Consider the following 19,120-nt stretch of genomic DNA (forward strand, 5'->3'; position numbering starts at 1 on the left):
ATCGGTCAACCTGCTCATTTTATTCTTAGCAGTGAATAATAATTATAATTAATTATTAGAATTGTAAAGTATGTTCGATATGTGTATAAATATACACATACTGTAAATTATTATATTTATGGTATAATTATTTTTGGCTGCACTCTGAATCATTGCTGTGCAAAGACTGAGTGTTATTATCTATTGAATATGGATGAATTGAGATTATTGTTGAAGGAAATGATTTTTCCCTCCAGTTGTTGAAGAAGTGCTCTCTATGAGGGTGTGGGTGGCTCTGAAAAGAGCCTTTGCGGGTGGAACAGGATGGAGTGAATTTATTTCTTCTTGGGAGCAGTCTTCTTGGCTGCTTTAGGCTTAGCAGCCTTCTTAACTGGAGCTTTCTTGGCTGCGGGTTTCTTGGCGACTTTCTTGGGGCTTTTAAGCATCTTCTTGGGGCTCTTCGGCGCCTTCTTAGCCGCCTTCTTGGGGCTCTTGGCGGGTGGTTTCTTGGCTTTCTTGGGTGACTTCTTTGCAGCTGGAGCCTTCTTAGCTGGACTCTTGCTGGACTTCTTGGCTGCAACGGGCTTCTTGGCTGCAGCGGGCTTCAGATATGAGCTATTCTATCCATACTATATATTTTACCACTGTAAATTCAAGTAATACAATCTTAGCCGGAATGAACCGATAGGTAGGAAATAGTTAAGGATTTAAGGAAGATTAGGGCCTCATGAATCTCAAATGAAAACTCAAATAGGCCCTGGTCTGTTTTACAATATATGCCTGACGCCACAAACAAATGCATTATTCCCCCTCACCCTCCTACTATTTCCCAGTTCCATTTCAAGAACCGTTACTTTTCTAAAATAAATATTGTTTTTTTCTTGAATTAAGTTTCGTGTAGTTACACGTCGTCGCCACTAGATGGCTGAAAATGACCGTGGAGTTTATAATACATCTTAATGGTAAACGGTTCAGAAATGTAGTGAGTGACACAGCATGTAGGGTTTAATTACGGATTGAGTTAAATGAAAAGAATCTGTGGAATGATTCTGTATGTTTTATATCATAAATGTTTTTTCATACATTTGTATGGCTCATATAATAAAGTTATGTTATAGTGAAATTGTAAATAAATCAGACTCATACAGCTTGGTTTACCATGTGCCCTTATCTGATTTGTAAATAATATCATACTGGAAAGTAATAACTCAGTTCTGGAACATAGAAATGTTACTAATGACATTTTCAATTAATCAAATTCAATTGGAACAAAGGACACAGTGAAAATGCAATTATATTGCTAGTTATTTAAAAATAAAGTGATAAACACCTTAGAAAATTGTCTCGAGAAAAGTAACTTATTGAAAAGAGGTAGAACTGCATTTTGTCTGCAATATTATAATGAGGATATATTCATTTTTCAGATATTATGGTATTTAATTTTCAAATCAAGTACTGACGACCAATGGAACAGAAGTCTCGTCCTGTTGACCCGCGAAATTGAATTTTCCAACGGAATGTCAAACCATGTTTGTATGACCGTCACCTACACCGAGTACGCGAAAAGAAAGACCGTCACCACCATGGATGTGGTCTACGCTCTGAAGAGGCAGGGACGCACCCTGTCCGGCTTCGGCGGTAAAACTCTGCAACAACTCCACGAAACAAAGACTCTTTTCAGAGCCCGCCCCCCAGTAACAGACCACCATCCGTGAGATATATATATATATATATATATATAGATATATATATATATATATATATAGATATATATATATATATATAGATATATATATATATATATATATATATATATATATATATATATATATATAGATATATATATATATATATATATATATATATATATATATACACACACAGTTCCATAACGCCCTCTTGGCCGCAATATTATATTTAATTTATGCAGTTATTGTCAGGACTGAACTCACTTTTTCCCCCCGGCTTGAGTTTTAGGAAACTTCCCGCCATTTTGAGTATTCCTCCAAGGGCTCTGGTTTGATGAGTGTATTTAATAAGAAATTAGTTCAAAATAAATATTTTGCATTATAGAATTAATACATTAATAATTTGTGACAAGATGGGAGTGTGGTGTATAAACTGCATGAGTTTCCGATAAAGAATATACATAAAAATGGTGGGATAAATAATGAACTTTTATTGTGATTGAGTAATGGAAAAGCCTTCATTTGACAGGGTGGGTGGTCCTGAAAAGGACCTTTACTTTGAGAAGCTGAGCGCTCGGATTACTTGGAGCTGGTGTACTTGGTGACGGCCTTGGTGCCCTCGGACACGGCGTGCTTGGCCAGCTCTCCGGGGAGCAGCAGGCGGACGGCGGTCTGGATCTCCCTGGAAGTGATGGTGGAACGCTTGTTGTAGTGGGCCAGGCGAGAGGCTTCACCGGCGATGCGCTCGAAGATGTCGTTGACGAACGAGTTCATGATGCCCATGGCCTTGGAGGAGATCCCGGTGTCGGGGTGGACCTGCTTCAGCACCTTGTACACGTAGATGGCGTAGCTCTCCTTCCTGGTCTTTCTGCGCTTCTTGCCGGTCTTGCTGGGGGTCTTGGACACGGCTTTCTTGGAGCCCTTCTTGGGCGCTGACTTAGCTGGTTCAGGCATGATGACGGTGCAAAGATACACGGTACCAATAATTTTCCGAAGCTGGTGTTGCTTCATATATAGAATCCAGATGCAAATGAAGCTTTGTGAATCCCACAAAGTGATTGGGGAGAGTTTGCAGGTGACACTGGGCATGCGCCAGTTGGTTTTGAAGACTAGAACACAGGAACTGGTTTGAAAACGAATATCCGTAAATGTTCTTTTATCAGATCATTAAAACGACTTATATAAAGATTAATGCACTACATGGTTATCATATGAGAGTAATTCGAACAATATGCTCTTTTTTAGTCGAAAATGAGAATGAGAAACAAGATGGGATCATTATAAAAATGAATTTAAACATTTTATACCACTTACCTGCACAATTGTTTCATCATAAGTGTTTTGATTTAAAATTAAATTAAATAATTTAAGATTGATCAAGCAAATGACTTTTTTGGGGTATATGAAGACAAAATTGAGTATATATTTACGAAAACCAGCAGGGAGCAGGTTCAGAGCAATGTAAATATTGAACTTATAAATGTTTTTGTTTTTTTTTGTTTTTTTTTTAATCTTTTAGTAGAATGACGTGAATTCCAGAATATTCCAAAGATAAAATCCAAAACTCTGAGTAATTCCGCAGCGCATGCTGTGTCCGGATTGGTCCAGTGCTGGGCAGCTGGTGTGTTATTTGAAAAGTCCGCCAAAAGTAACGGACAATAACACAATCGCATCGAATATTTTTTTTTACACTGATTAAACATCTATAGAACCTATGAATAGAAACGTAGGCAATACAATAACATTCAACCCAATGGTTGTGATTGGTGTCAGGGGATTTCAGTTATTGAGCTTCAAAGCGACCTGGATTATGCAGAGTTGATGTGGTAAATTAAAGAGGTTTAATTGTCACATACATACGTACATGTGGTGAAATGTCTTGGCAACGCACCCGGAGATTATGCACAATTCTTACTAAATATATACAATATAAAAACATAACTAGCACCATTGCTGCCTATCTAAGTAACTGAGTCCTAAAATGTAATGCAGTTAGTGAACAGAACATATAAAAAATATATAAAAATCATAAGATTATATAAAGTAGGGGTAGAAAAAAGAAATAAAAGGAATAGTTATGTATATGGGATAGTCTACTAGTATATACAGATTTGTACAGTAAGGTGCATGTGGGGGGAAAAAAGAAAAAAAGTATGGAGATATGCAGTACAGTGTAACTGACTAACTTCATTAAACTGAGATTAATTAGGCACAAAAAGGCAAAGATTTGCTCTTTACATAGAAGTGGGTGGCTCTTAAAAGAGCCTTTGGGTCGTTTTAGGAATTGATCCAGTAGATTTACTTTCCCTTGGCGGCCTTCTCGGTCTTCTTCGGGAGCAGAACAGCCTGGATGTTGGGCAGGACGCCGCCCTGAGCGATGGTCACTCCGCCCAGCAGCTTGTTGAGCTCCTCGTCGTTGCGGACGGCCAGCTGCAGGTGACGGGGGATGATGCGGGTCTTCTTGTTGTCACGGGCAGCGTTTCCAGCCAACTCCAGGATCTCAGCGGTCAGATACTCCAGCACGGCCGCCAGGTAGACGGGGGCGCCGGCACCGACGCGCCGGGCGTAGTTGCCTTTGCGCAGCAGTCGGTGAACGCGGCCAACGGGGAACTGGAGTCCGGCACGAGAGGAGCGAGTCTTGGCCTTCGCTCTGGCTTTGCCTCCTTGTTTACCTCTTCCAGACATGATCACAACGACTCCAAACAACTGAAGAATGAACCAGCCGCTCTGCAGCGCTGTATTGTAAGTTGGCAGGAACGATCTGATTGGTCAGCGCTGACCCGAGTTTTGTCTTCCAATCAGAATTAAGCCCCAGAACCATAACAGCAAATCCAAAGCAGTAGTTTGTGTCTGCAATCAAGTGATTTGTTTTTTTGTATTTTCTCTCTGAAATTAGATTATTTATCTCCATGTTGTGCTTTTTTAATTGTTGTTCATAGTATTTATAAATACACTTCGTTTCTCGGTAAATAATCTGTTTTAAACACTGCTAATCATTAATCATTATAATATGTATTTCAATTAATCTTTACATTTTATTTTTTTATTTCAATTATTCTCTCCACCACAGTTGTGAGTTGATGTTCAGTTTGAAAAAGTCGCAAAGTCCTGCGCTGAGCTTTTGGAAAGGAATTGTTCTTGAAAGGGAACTTCAAAATAGTGTTGGGGTGCTGGGAATGAATTAATAGAATAAATAATTGGTTTGTGGATCTTTCCCTCGGCCCAGACGACCCGTAGCGACCCTGTCTGGACCCGTTTCTCGGCTTCGAGGCATACCAATCAGGGGCAGCGGCTAAGTGGAAACCGAGAGCTCCAGTCTCCACCATCGCTTCCACAGAAGGCGGTTTTACCATGAGGCATGAGAAGACAATTGCTTGGGGCCTCGTGAATTTGTGTTTCCTTATAAAACATGGAGGGCGCTGTCGGAAGGCTGTCTATATAAGAGCTTCCAAGATGCAACTGATCAGTCATCCAATCTGTGTTTTTGCTTTTGGGTGTCGCTTTTCCAGACAGCGTTTCTGCTTTCTGCACCAGAACCGAGCGAGCGTTCCGCCAGGTTGAGCGCCTGTCACACTTAGATGTAGTGTAGGTCTCCAATCCGGATGAGCGCACTGTGCACGTCCCCGGCATGGGCTGCAAAAGGGAATAACTAATTGAAGTCCGCACAGGGGGATGCTCCAAAATTATAGTTGGATGCTTTAAGATCGAGGCTTTAACCTGCGTGCGTAAGCGCATACACACACATGAAGTTATGAAAGGTCCGCTTGCTTGACGCACAACGTCACGCCAGTCGCTAAACTCCATAGTTGGTCATGGACAATGAACACCTTGAGCCTCTCTGTGAAACCCGGTGTGTCCTGTCCTACACCGAGGAGGTCGAGATCTCCAGGACGGTCCCATCTGACGACCGTTCAGCGAACGCCACACTTGCGCACACACACACACACACTGGGTGTGTGTCCCAATAAACGATTATGATTCATATGTTTTCCAGAATTAATAAGCTTTAACAAGGTTTCATTCTCCAAAATACTTGATCATTGTTTCGATCAGTTAGGGCCAAAATGTGTTGTATTCTTGTTTTCAGTCAGCTTCAATAACATAGTTGAGATGTTGAGTTATTTTTTAACAAATCACCGATTATTCCTTATTTAAACTTAATTGTTTAATATTATGCAAAGCTTTCTTATGTGATTATATATTGTTATTTATTTGGTGAATGAATGACATGAAGTATGTGACACAATTGAGCAGATGACTTGGCTCATTGTGTAAAATAAATACTTACCGCTTGCGCATACCGTGAAAGTATAGTGGCTGCATGTATACTGTAGACCAGGGGTGGGAAATTCATTTTTACAGGGGGCCACGTGAGAAACCTGAGATGTGTTGGAGGGCCGAACCAACAATAACTTGAATTTAATTCTGCTCAATTTTAATTTTCTTCCATTGTAAAAAGCAGTAAATTATTGATTTTGATTAGCTGCTACTGGTAATTAGAACAATAAGGATATTCTGTAAATATTTATATAAATATATGAAACTGTGGTGTAGGTCAAATAGTAAAAAACTCCCACAGATGTAATAAACAGTAAAAACAAAAACAATCATTACATCATTGTTTCATTTTAACTTTAACATGTTAATCGTCACATACCGAAAAAGTGTTTTGCAGTATGTTAAAGATAAGTAATTGGTCAACTTGATACATAAAGCGATAAGTGCTTTTAATGTTTTTCAGTTCATTTTACTTGTTCAGTAAAATCCAGTCTGTCTTGGGATTGAACAAGTGTATTGAAATCTGGCTCAAGTTCCATCTTCCACCGTCAAGAGTTCCATCTGAACATCACTGGGTGCATTGTCCACACTGCAGGTCAACGGAGAATAAACCATGTGCATTTCACTCTCAACTGTTGTAAAGTTCTGAAATCGCCTTGAAAACTCACCATGCAGTGCTTCTAACGTAGAAGAATATGAGTGGAGGTGATCAGCTGCTGGTGTGGCTTCCATCAGTGTTGGAAATGGGTGAGAATGTTGTATTGCATTTGGCTTGAGAGAAGCTGTAACATTCTCATGAAAGCATTCACTGTGCTGTACATTTCATGCACAAAAAGGCCCTTGCATTGCAGTCTTACATTTAGTTCATTCATTAGTGCAGTCACATCTACAGCAAAACCAAGGTCTGCCATCCAGTCTGCATCTGAAAAGTATGGGATGGCATTTCCTTTCTTTGCACAGAACTCGTGAAGCTCTTCTCTCAGGTCCCAAACACTTTTCAGCACCTGATAGCTGTGTGGTAGCTTATGTCACTATGTTCAGTCTCATTTTCCTCCAAAAGTGCAACAAACTGTCTGTGATTCAGTGCTCTTGCCCTGATGAAGTTAACCATTTTAGTTACAACATCAACAACATGGTTCATTTTTAACACTGACTTACACAACACTTCCTGAGGGATAATACAATGCAAAAATGTCAATATCTGCTCAGGGTTCATTTCTGTCACTTTATCCTGCATTCTCTTCAAAAGTCCAACATTTTTCCCCTTCAGATTTGGACAACCATCCATTGTCACATCTGCCAGCTTGTCCCATTTCAGTCCCAACTTGTCCTAACATGCATTTACCTCCGTGAACAAATCACTCCCAGTTGTTGTCCCTTTCATTGACTGCATGGCTGCCAGCTCCTCTGTGATTTAAAGTCTGTATTTATCTCATGTAAGAAGATGAGCTCCTCCTGCTAGCATGCTGTAGTGTCCTTGAGCAAAAATTCCTTGTTGGTTTTGCAGCTTAGCCGGCAAAGCATCCGACTCCCTTGCGTGCTCTTGATCAGACAAGTTCTTGTATTTCTCCTCGTGTTTGGTCGCGTAGTGGCGATTCAAATTGTAATCTTCGAAAACAGTGACCTGTGTACCACAAACTAAGCACACGGCTTCCCATTGACTTCTGGAAATACATTTCTAGCAGTCCATGTCTTGTTCAAAACACGGCATTCAGTATCAATTTTTCTTTTTTTGGTGTGAGCTGACATTTTGAGGGCTAGCTGGCCAGCATCACTCGCAGCTGTAAACCCACGCATGTGCGCCCTTTCGTTCATAAAAAAAAAAAAACAGCACGCTTTTCAAAATAAAATCAACATAGTTGTATTGCGTGCACAGAATAAATACTTTTCAATTTATGTCCTAATTTGCGATTGACCTCACGCGGGCTGGACAGGGACGCCCAAAGGGCCAGATTTGGCCCGCGGGCTGTAAAATGCCCAGGTCTGCTGTAGACAAAGTGCTCGAAACTCGAAAAACCATAACTTGTGCTGCGTTTTACAATACGCTGGAAACTATAATCACTCAAAGAAGACATTTTCAGAAAGTTCTAAGACACGTTGGAGGAACCAACAATTTATTTTGTGTCAATACTGTGTCATCCAGGAACGATCATAACACTTTAAATACCGTTCTTCAGGGATATTTAAACTGAACGCCAGAAGAGCAACAGACGCAAGTCCACTGTGTTTGTAACTTTTGGAACGTGTTCTGCCTTTCACAGAACCCAGAAAACTGTAATACGTACCAAACAACACTGGACGCTGAGTATTGCTGCCTGCAGCTATCATCATCATTATTATCATTATTTTTATGCGCATCATCGTCATCGTCATCGTCATCATTTCCACTCATAACTGCAATGCTGGTGGTGCCAAGAAAAGCCTCCCCGCAGGCCTCCACGACCTCCTGGATGAACTCTTCGTCGTAGACAACCCTCTGCTTTAGTCTTCTCTGAAATGAAAAATAGAAATAGTGTCTATAAGCAGTGAGGCAAACAGTGTAGATACCGTACGTTTAAGTTATAGCGTTGAGTAATACCTGAGTAGTGCCTGCGGGTGCAGGGGGCAACAGAGACCCTATCTTTAAAAGAAAGAACAAAAAAGGCACAGTTGAATGAGCGGAGACTTAGCGATGAAATATGAAAGTACTCTGTACTCTGTGACCTTGAAGGCCAGTTTGGCCCGCCTGGATGTGGTGGCAGTCTTGTGGTGATCTTAAAAATCGAAAACAAGTTTGCATTTGTTTTTGGTATATTGGTATAAAGGCCCATTTTTTTAAATCTGATTTTATCTCTACTGTTTTTTTACAATAGGGTATCCTACATAACACAATTGTTGCAAAAGTCAAAGACTGGGTGTAGTGGTACAAGTGTTAAAATAACTTGACAATTCATCAATTCAGATGTGATACTCGATTCAGATACTCAAAAAATCAACAAAATATCCTTTGGAGTATATAATAAACCTTACACATTAAGCTCTATCAATAAATCCCAATCTCTCAAAACCAGGTATACAATTAAAAACTGGGCAGAGCATTACATATCTCTGTTTATAAAATATATTTACAGAGCATACGTACAGCATACAGCGTACAGAAAGTGCAGCATACGGGCGTTGGGTAGAGCGTGGGTTTTTTTTTACGTTTTTGGGGGGACATCGCCATACAAACTGGATCTGCTACGCCTCACCGCAACCATGAGAAGTCAGGGAAGGATTTTCCATGTATTTATCATTTTTAGGTCCTTATTAGATAACTTTTGGGTCCTTTTTAGGTCCTAGGACCAGACAAATGGGTGAGATTCAAATATGTGTCCCACTGGACCGATTCCCAAATTGTTGCGCGTGTCTAAATTCTCCACAAGCCGCCAAATTATTTAAAAAAGCTTTCTGGAAGGAAAATACGATTTTTCCAGATTAATGCTCCTTTGTCTCTGCTGGAGAGATGAGAGTTACATTGGGGGAAGGATGCTGAGGAGAAGGCCAAAGAGAAGGTTTATGGATGTGGTGAGGGAGGATCTGCAGGCCATTGGTGATAAAATGCGCAGAACAGAAGATATTGAAGGCAGATGATCCGCTGTGGCGACCCCTAACAGGAGCAGCCCAAAAGAAAAAGAATAATGTTCCTTTGGGTTTTTTTTTAATCTCTCAATGTATTTTTCAGAACAGAGTTTAGTATATATAAATAGTAGATAAATGTTAAACCGTCAAGTTAAATATTCCTGTTAGATTACAATGGTGAATACAGTTCACTTACCGAGAGGCTGAACAGCGCGAATGCCGATCGATGGTTTCCTTTAAAGCGACCATCCCAGTGAAGATCATTCCTCCAAATTCCATGTGATGTGAAGTCACAATGTGAAACCTGAATGTGAAGATGAAACAGAATATTTTCAAGAACCTTAGCAGGAGACCGACAACACACCCGTTGCTGTTACAATGGAAGAAGTTAAGGACGTGATGAAGTCTGTTGATGTTGGTGATGCAGATTATGAACAAGTAGCAATGGACAAGTCTCCCTGCAAATACGGCCAGGGGCGAAAATATAATGACAGGTTTGGCCAGGAGTCATGTACAAAGAAACTGGATCCTGATTTAATCGATAGATCACTCTACATGATTGCAGCCTTAACAAAGCCGGCAGGCCGGAGCATCTATCTAAAGTTTGATTTTGTTTTCTCCCATCACTGCTGTTTTTCCTCTGCTGTGAAAGAAAGTGTAGGATTTTTTTTAGATTTTATATTCGTATCTTTCACCGTTCTTTTCAACATCTACAGAAGGGCCAATCTGCCAGAGGCAGTGAAATGTGCATAAAATATTGCGACATGCAATCAAATAATTTCCATTTGTGAACAATAAGTAACAAGTGCAGCTGCTTTAATTAACATTTCACTCAAATAAGATTTCGATCAAATCAAAAATACAATAAATATGGCAACTAGATCTAAATAAATAATAAGGTTTATGGTGTTGTCCGTCTTGGTTGGGACGTCCCGTTGACATATTTTAAACAATAAATATTGCCGTCCGCTTTGGCGACCCCCAACAGGAGCAGCCGAAAGAGGAAGTGCTCCCAATTTCCCACTGATACAATTTGTGGAAAAGTGATTAGAACAATCATAGCCCATTGTTAATGCTGGACAAATGGCATTGCCACTTCAGTATGAACAATGTCAATGATCAGGAGGCAACAAGTACATATGCCAGAATTTAATGCAGTTACACTTTATTGTATTTACAGGAGGCATTCATCCAGACGGATGAAGTTGTATGATACATATGCACAGCGAGCACAGAACCAATACAGCACAAAGCAGCGCGTCAACACAGTAGAGCCATAGCACCTCCCTTCGGTCACAACTAGCAACACCTCAATGGAGGAATACACAACATAAACTCGTCTTGCTTCAACATTGTATGAGGGGAGAGCGCGAACGCAGTCCCCCACTACCAGAAATAATGCAGTCGAGATTCCCACATTTGGGGAATTCGCAGAGGTCAACCCAACCGGAGTGCAATGGCCGGGCCTCACCCTGGGTGAACCACTTTCATGATCATGGTGTCTCCCCTGCCAGGTAAGTATGAGTTGTACACGCCAGGCATGGAGGACTCACTCTGCCAAGTGCACGTCAGCCTCACGGTTTTAGCATTTCAACATGTTTGCCTATAAACACACCATACTATATATATATCTCCCTCTATATATATAAGTAGTCACTTCTCTACATCCATTCGATCTCAGACGCCGCAAAATGTTTTGATTACAAATAGAGTTCCTTATGTTCTCCCATCATGCAATGCGGTATTGTGACGCTACCTTCCTCTAACAGAGCCAGAAAACAAACGAAAGAATAATAAATAAAAGAAAAGCTGTGCACATATCACACATGATAAATGATAAACAACCACAAACACCAAATTATTACATTAATGTAAAATGTCAACTCGTATTATTGGTATTAGAATCCGACCCGCAAGAACAGTTTTACAAGTGATAAGAAAGAAACGCACAAATACTAAAGTGGACTCTGTGGTTAACGATAAACACATGTGAATTCATTCACTACGGTTCATTAACACTGAATTAATAATGCTGTTGTGATTTCAGGCATTAAAATAAATTCAGCAAGACAGACCCCTTGCTAAATGATTCCCTAATTCTGACACCGACTGGTGGTGATTCGAACCAACTACACCTAAATGCTATGTGATTGTTTTTTTGCGCAAACTTTTTGTTTTAGCGCAATAATAATAATAATAATAATAATAATAATAATAATAATAATAATAATAATAATGACAATAAAAAAATGTATTTAATTATCGCAAACTATCGTCACTATCTCACCATGAAATGTTTCTGAAACCTGGCTTTATAAAAAATGTCTGCAGTCACAATTTACACCGAAGTGGAGTGAAAAACTCACCATGAGGACGTCAGCTCAGGTCCCACTTCTCCTCTGATAGTCCATTTAAAACGAATTCACTCGGCGACATAACCTGCCACATTCTTATTGAACAAATACAATATTTCCAAGTGTTGACGTTATTCCAACGAGGACAAAATGAATCCACTCTTCCTCGTCCATGTGTGACCTGTGAAAGTTGTCAGACGGAGACTTAACTGGTTGAAAACGAGCTGCGAGTTTATAGGTGAAACCGTCACTGAACTCAAACCAAACTGTATTTATCAAGCGGCTGAGAATGACTCGTAGGAATTGGGTTAAAAGTTTGAGTAGAACATTAAAGTTAGTTGTGACGTTCACTTCCCTTACTCTCAGCGAGGAGTGGGATTTTACTTTGAGACTGAATGACGTCACCGTTTTACGTCAGCCATAAAGTAGAACTATTGTAACCAGATAAGTAATGTAAATATGTTGTATTTTCCATGTTGAGTCTTTTGTTTTATGCTTGTTTATTTCCAGTTTTTCCAGATTTCAAACCACGATATATACTTAATATTAATGTCGCCTTCTACTCCTATCAGACCTGGACCAGCTCCACTATACAACGAGATGTACAACATTTTTCATTGTTATTGCAAAGCAGAGCAGCGTTCCATTTTAGAAGAAGGCTCCAAGGAGATCATAATGTTAAGATGGGATCCCAAATCACACTTTCTTGGTACATGTGGTAATCCCTCCAACCGCCATTCAATATGCAACAAGATTTGGATTTAATAATTTACAACCAAACTCTTATAATGACTTAAATTTAATTAAAAACTATTCTAGTTTTATCAGTTTGATTGCTATTTTATTAAGTTAATATTTTAATAAAAACATTTTGAGCAAAGAAACAATATCTCAGAAGGTGGCTTAGGGTCTGTTGGTATTTGCACATTAGTGCAGTGTGAATGGCTGCATCGAACTGACCGATCCAATGGAAAATATCCAGATGCACCACCATGCCATTGTTTACCCAAGCCTGAACCAAGGTTTCCAGAGCCGTCAGGCCTTGTTGGGGACAACACCCACGGGTGATGTACAGGATCTTGGGCAGACTGGTTGGCCTGCTGGAACCTGTCCATCACGAAACAACACATAGGCCCCAGACTCTCGGAGGACTCCTCACACGTTAACATGTTAACCTTTGAAAGATGTGAGAAACTCTAATTGTTCCAGATTGAGATTGTACTGTTATGTTAATTAATTTGTTTGTAAAACACCATGAGACACTTCATTTAAAAATGAAATACTGATGAAAAAAAACCCAGCAGGCATGATGAAGGAGACGAGCAGAGGGCATCTCTCTTGGAGGAGGTGGAGAAAATGTGTCCCGGCGCTGACACAATCCCCCTGGGTTCCGCTGGACTCATCAGTAGGGTGGTATACAAGTCCTTCCTCTGGAGATAATCCTCAAAGTGATTCTCCTGAATCCGTTGCCACACCTTCACCACGTTGTTCCTTCAGTCTGGTATCGCAGAAGCCGCCACCACATTCTTGTCCGCACCACGTCTGTAAAGTAATCAATATGGCAAGATTGTCTGATGTTACTTCTTTAAGGCATGTTAGGTGTACACAAATGTTCAGTGCACTCACTTCTTGGTGAGGATGTCAGGGAACATGGCTTGGTGAGCCTCACTGAGATGAGACAAACTTAAATCCAAAGCACGACCCCAAACACAATCAAGTTGCATTAACAGTTCTTTACGAGGGGTACACGCAAAAAAAAAAAAAAAAGAGGAAAGGGGGTCAAAACAGGTCATCAGTTTGTAAGGCAAATTCAAAGGGGATGGGCGAAGTGAATCCAAATACCAGAAAGAACCAAATCAGAATGGTACACTGGAAAGCGAGGTGGAAAAAATAATTTTGCAGGGGCTGAGTGAAACTGGACCAGTATATCGAGACTGGGGTGCAGGTCACGTCAGGGGCTGGAGAGAGTGACTATCTGAAACGATTGGAGACCATGACGGCATATATGACAAACATAGAAGTTAGCATCCAATAATCGAGGTGTAACATTTAGTGTTAAATGTTATACTTTGTTTTGAAATTATTCATTTACAGGGGAATTTGGAGATATCACGATTGCAATCCACTTAAATGCTCCTAGTTTAAAAAATGTGTGTGGGGAATGTGCGTCAGAAAGACAACAGTTCTTTCTTAGTCATTTGCTTCTATCTAGTGGCTGAGAGATGTAAACACACCCGACGGAGCAACACACCACACTTTACACCGACAAATTCCTCAATTTGGAAAATGTACTTGGGGAGAATGTACAAGATGTACAAGATCATCCCAAACAAGAAATTTACTTATTGTCATGTTCGAAACATTCAAAAATTGTTATATTTAAGGATTTATCATTATTGTAGTTTTTCCAAAATAACGTTTTTCTTCATGATTTTTCATGTCCGCCCATCCCGGACACAATTTTCATTAGTACTCATGCTGTACACTCCTCCTTGATGATTTCACCTTTTGTTTCATCTCAACAATAATCAGAAAGGTGAAGGTGTCAATCGTTTTCAACCATTTCGGGAGGAGGCACTTTTGGATCATTTGTGCAGCACATTGTCTGCTTTTGGCGTCATGAGAAACCACGTGACCCCGACCCAGCTCTGGACCAATCAGTACATCCAGCTCTGGACCAACCCTAATCAATAATATTGATTGATCATTTTGTTTTATCAAAATAACACTGTTACATCCGCGTTATGGCATGGTCACATGTATAAATATAAAAAAATAATTCTAAAAAAATTGGCCCCACCTCGTACGAGAGAGGTAGGGCATATTTTTTAATTTGTAATGTTTTAATCGGATTGTATACATATAACACTATTCTATACTTTCGGAAAACAATAACTATCTTGTATCCCACTAAAGTATCCTTAAGTGCAATAAAATAAAGGTTTTCATATACCACATCAACATCCCGTAATCCAGGTCGCTTCGAAGCTCAATAACTGCAATTCACCGACACCAATAACAACCCTTTTGTTTATTTTTGCAATATTGAGGTTTGCATTATTTTGTGTTTAAAATGATTAAATGCCATTGTTTTATTGTCCTTTACTTTTGGCGGACTTTTCAAATAACACCAGCTGCCACGTATTAGACCACTCTGGACATAGCGCGAACGGTGCCATCACTCACAATTTGGAGATTTTATCTTTGGAATGTTGTTCCAAAGCTCTAATGAGATTGATTCTGCTAAAATCTTAAAAAATATGACATTTACTGTATTTGTTCACTGTTTAGATGGCTATGCATGTGTTTGTTTTATTTTCTGTTTTGTTAAATATACACCGGATGTTCATATACCCACAATGACAGTAAAATAATGTAAAACATTTGCGTTGTTAAGTCGTGTTAAATATTTAAAAAATATGAACTTTCATAATCATCCCATCTTGTTTCTCATTTTCAACCAAAAAAGATCATGTTATTACAATTGCTCTCATATGATAACCATGCACTGCATTTGACACGATGTAAGTGTTTTTAATAATCAGCTAAAAAGTAATTTACAAAACTCAGTTTCTGTGTTCTAGTCATAAAATACAACTGGCGCATGCCCAGTGTCGCTTGCAAACTCTACCCAATCACGTTGAGGGATTCACAGAGCAAAATTTGCATCAAGATTCTATTATATAAAGCAGCACCGGTGTTAGCTGTTTGTTGCTACCGTGTATCTTTGCACCGTCGTCATGCCTGAACCCGCCAAGTCAGCGCCCAAGAAGGGCTCCAAGAAAGCCGTTTCGAAGACCCCCAGCAAGACCGGCAAGAAGCGCAGAAAGACCAGGAAGGAGAGCTACGCCATCTACGTGTACAAGGTGCTGAAGCAGGTCCACCCCGACACCGGGATCTCCTCCAAGGCCATGGGCATCATGAACTCGTTCGTCAACGACATCTTCGAGCGCATCGCCGGTGAAGCCTCTCGCCTGGCCCACTACAACAAGCGTTCCACCATCACTTCCAGGGAGATCCAGACCGCCGTCCGCCTGCTGCTCCCCGGAGAGCTGGCCAAGCACGCCGTGTCCGAGGGCACCAAGGCCGTCACCAAGTACACCAGCTCCAAGTAATCCGAGCGCTCAGCTTCTCAAAGTAAAGGTCCTTTTCAGGACCACCCACACTGTCAAATGAAGGCTTTTCCGTTACTCAATCACAATGAAGATTCGGTGTTTATTCCACCAATTTTATGTATATTGTTTTTATATCGGAAACTCATGCAGTTTATACACCACACTCCTCACGAATTATTAATGTATCAATTCTATAATACAAAATATTTATTTTGAACTAATTTCTTACTAAATACACTCATCCAACCAGAGCCCCTGGAGGAATACTCAAAATGGCGGGAAGTTTCCTAAAACTCAAGCCGGGGGGAAAAAGTGAGTTCAGTCCTGACAATAACTGCATAAATTAAATATAATATTGCGGCCAAGAGGGCGTTATGGAACTGTGTGTATGTATGTATATATATATATATATATGAGTAAAATGTATTTAATTTCCATACCACGGATGGTGGTTTGTTACTGGGGGGCGGGCTCTGAAAAGAGTCTTTGTTTAGTGGAGTTGTTGCAGAGTTTTACCGCCGAAGCCGGACAGGGTGCGTCCCTGCCTCTTCAGAGCGTAGACCACATCCATGGTGGTGACGGTCTTTCTTTTCGCGTACTCGGTGTAGGTGACGGTCATACAAACATGGTTTGACATTCCGTTGGAAAATTCAATTTCGCGGGTCAACAGGACGAGACTTCTGTTCCATTGGTCGTCAGTACTTGATTTGAAAATTAAATACCATAATATCTGAAAAATGAATATATCCTAATTATAATATTGCAGACAAAATGCAGTTCTACCTCTTTTCAATAAGTTACTTTTCTCTAGACAATTTTCTAAGGTATTTATCACTTTATTTTTAAAAAACTCACAATACAATTGCATTTTCACTCTGTTCTTTGTTCCAATTGAAGTTCATTAATTGGAAATGTCATTAGTAACATTTCCATGTTCCAGAACTGAGTTATTACTTTCCAGTATGATCATTTTTAAAAATCAGATAAGGGCAGATGGTAAACCAAGCGATATAATTCTTATTTATTTAAAATTTCACTCAAACATAACTTTATTTTTTGAGCCATACAAATCTATGATAAACTTTTATGAAATAAAATTTCATAAACAATTCCATTAAGACTCCACGGTCATGTTCGGCCATCTAGTGGCGACGACGTGAAACTACATGAAACTCAAGTCAAGAAAATAACAATATTTATCTTAGAAAAGTAACGGTTCTTGAAATGGAACTGGGAAATAGTAGGAGGGTGAGGGGGAATAATGCATTCGTTTGTGGCGTCGGGCATTTATTGTAAAACAGACCAGGGCCTATTTGAGTTTTCATTTGAGATTCATGAGGCCCTAATCTTCCATAAATCCTTAACTATTTCCTACCTATCGGTTCATTCCGAATAAGATTGTATTTATTTAATTTAGCAGTGGTAAAATATATAGTATGGATAGAATAGCTCATATCTGAAGGCTAAACAGATAAAGACACTTGACGTGGTTAAATGTCTCAGCAAATAATCAGTGTCCTAAATGGTGTGATGAATATTACCTGATATATTAACATTAGACAACAAACCCCTCAATGTTTCTGATCCTCTTCATCACTCTTTCGTTTTGAATAAAAGTTGTACCGTCATCACTATTTGATTTTTAAATTCAGTGTAATAAATGTAGGAAATTAAGGTTACCTTCCGTCGCCGCCAAAAGCTTTTATCCATTACTCCATAGTGACATGAAAGTAACAAAGTTGATTTTCTTTAATTGTGCGTATGTGAGGCAAGAATACGATTCATATATTGTTTGAAATTGAATATATTGTGCATTACTTTATGAATTGAATATAAGTATACTTTTGACATCATACATGTCTATGTAACGTCAGAGTATTTACAACTAAGCCACCATGCCAGTACAAGGGTAAAGGTGCTGCAGTAAATATAATAATAAAAAGGACAATATTTGGGGAATCAGCAGCTGAGGACTGTTGAATCACCCCACAGCAGTTGCTCAGCATTGTAGGCCGCTCATAAACAGATTTCATAGTGAAATGACTTTCAAATAAATCCATCTCATGGTATCACTGTGGCATTCGTTTGTTACATCGAATAAATTGTGTCAGTGAGTCATGTTGGACATGTTTTCATATAAGTAACTGCATTTTCATTGGGTTTTATCCTTTATATAAATGCAGACATCAAAGCTACAAGTGGATACATTTGTCGTACAGCTGATAAATAGTGGACAAAAAAAATTGTCTAGTTACGTAATTATAACATTTTCCGGTGAGGAGGATGTTATAAAATTGTGTTTTAAATCTAATGTGCAATCTGGATACTTTACAGAGTGGACACCCCTGTAAAGTATATTGTGATATTTTTTAGTGGATAACTTGTCCCACGTAAGACTCTACAAGGAAGCTCTTTACAGTAGACTTGGGGGCCCTGAAAAGGGCCTTTGTTTAGTGGAGTCGTTGCAGTTTAACCGCCGAAGCCGTACAGGGTGCGTCCCTGCCTCTTCAGAGCGTAGACCACATCCATGGCGGTGACGGTCTTTCTCTTGGCGTGCTCGGTGTAGGTGACGGCGTCACGGATCACGTTCTCCAGGAACACCTTGAGAACACCGCGGGTTTCCTCGTAGATCAGACCCGAGATACGCTTCACTCCGCCACGGCGAGCGAGACGGCGGATAGCGGGCTTGGTGATTCCCTGGATGTTGTCGCGGAGGACTTTACGGTGACGCTTTGCGCCGCCTTTCCCGAGTCCCTTGCCTCCTTTGCCGCGACCGCTCATGTTTCCAGAATGAGTAGAATAAGCTGTAATGACGTCCCGCCTCTCCGCCCGTGCTTTTAATGCGTCAGAACGGACGTAAAGGAGGCCACACTGGCCCTACGCTGTAAGTCCTACAAACATGGTTTCGTCTTTCCGTTGGAGAGTTGTCAATTGCGCGGGTTAACGGGACGAGACTGTTGTGTTCCAACTGTCATCACTACTTTATTTCTTTTACCTTCTGCAGTACGTCACAAACGCCCGCTCCATACTCTAATAGCATAATGTCCTCCCAGCGATTGTTATTAGAAACTGAATTATTACTTTATCTTGGCCTAAAAACGACGTA

The 19,120-nt window shown here is 40.1% G+C and overlaps 4 protein-coding genes and 1 long non-coding RNA gene across 5 annotated transcripts; 1 reads left to right on the top strand and 4 right to left on the bottom strand.

Moving 5' to 3' along the window:
* Positions 1 to 2,246: 2,246 nt before the first annotated feature.
* On the bottom strand, positions 2,247 to 2,621 carry LOC307247199 (histone H2B 1/2-like; the record flags this gene model as incomplete). Its single annotated transcript, XM_080023289.1, has 1 exon — positions 2,247 to 2,621. The coding sequence occupies one exon, from the start codon at positions 2,619 to 2,621 to the stop codon at positions 2,247 to 2,249; it is 375 nt and encodes a 124-aa protein (XP_079879415.1).
* Positions 2,622 to 3,965: 1,344 nt separating this feature from the next.
* LOC307247195 (histone H2A-like) lies at positions 3,966 to 4,352 on the bottom strand (the record flags this gene model as incomplete). The annotated part of the gene is made up of 1 exon (XM_080023285.1): positions 3,966 to 4,352. The coding sequence occupies one exon, from the start codon at positions 4,350 to 4,352 to the stop codon at positions 3,966 to 3,968; it is 387 nt and encodes a 128-aa protein (XP_079879411.1).
* Positions 4,353 to 8,110: 3,758 nt separating this feature from the next.
* Positions 8,111 to 9,849, bottom strand: LOC307247208. The gene is made up of 3 exons (XR_013844731.1): positions 9,742 to 9,849; positions 8,524 to 8,565; positions 8,111 to 8,436 (listed from the first exon to the last, which is right to left on the bottom strand). It is a non-coding gene; the product is annotated as an uncharacterized lncRNA (long non-coding RNA).
* Positions 9,850 to 15,639: 5,790 nt separating this feature from the next.
* Positions 15,640 to 16,014, top strand: LOC307247197 (histone H2B 1/2-like; the record flags this gene model as incomplete). The annotated part of the gene is made up of 1 exon (XM_080023287.1): positions 15,640 to 16,014. The coding sequence occupies one exon, from the start codon at positions 15,640 to 15,642 to the stop codon at positions 16,012 to 16,014; it is 375 nt and encodes a 124-aa protein (XP_079879413.1).
* A 2,469-nt stretch (positions 16,015 to 18,483) lies between these two features.
* Positions 18,484 to 18,795, bottom strand: LOC307247204 (histone H4; the record flags this gene model as incomplete). Its single annotated transcript, XM_080023294.1, has 1 exon — positions 18,484 to 18,795. One exon carries the CDS (start codon positions 18,793 to 18,795, stop codon positions 18,484 to 18,486), a length of 312 nt encoding a protein of 103 aa, XP_079879420.1.
* Positions 18,796 to 19,120: the final 325 nt, after the last annotated feature.

The sequence above is a fragment of the Zeus faber genome, assembly GCF_960531495.2.
Source record: "Zeus faber genome assembly, chromosome: 22".
NCBI lineage: Eukaryota > Metazoa > Chordata > Actinopteri > Zeiformes > Zeidae > Zeus > Zeus faber.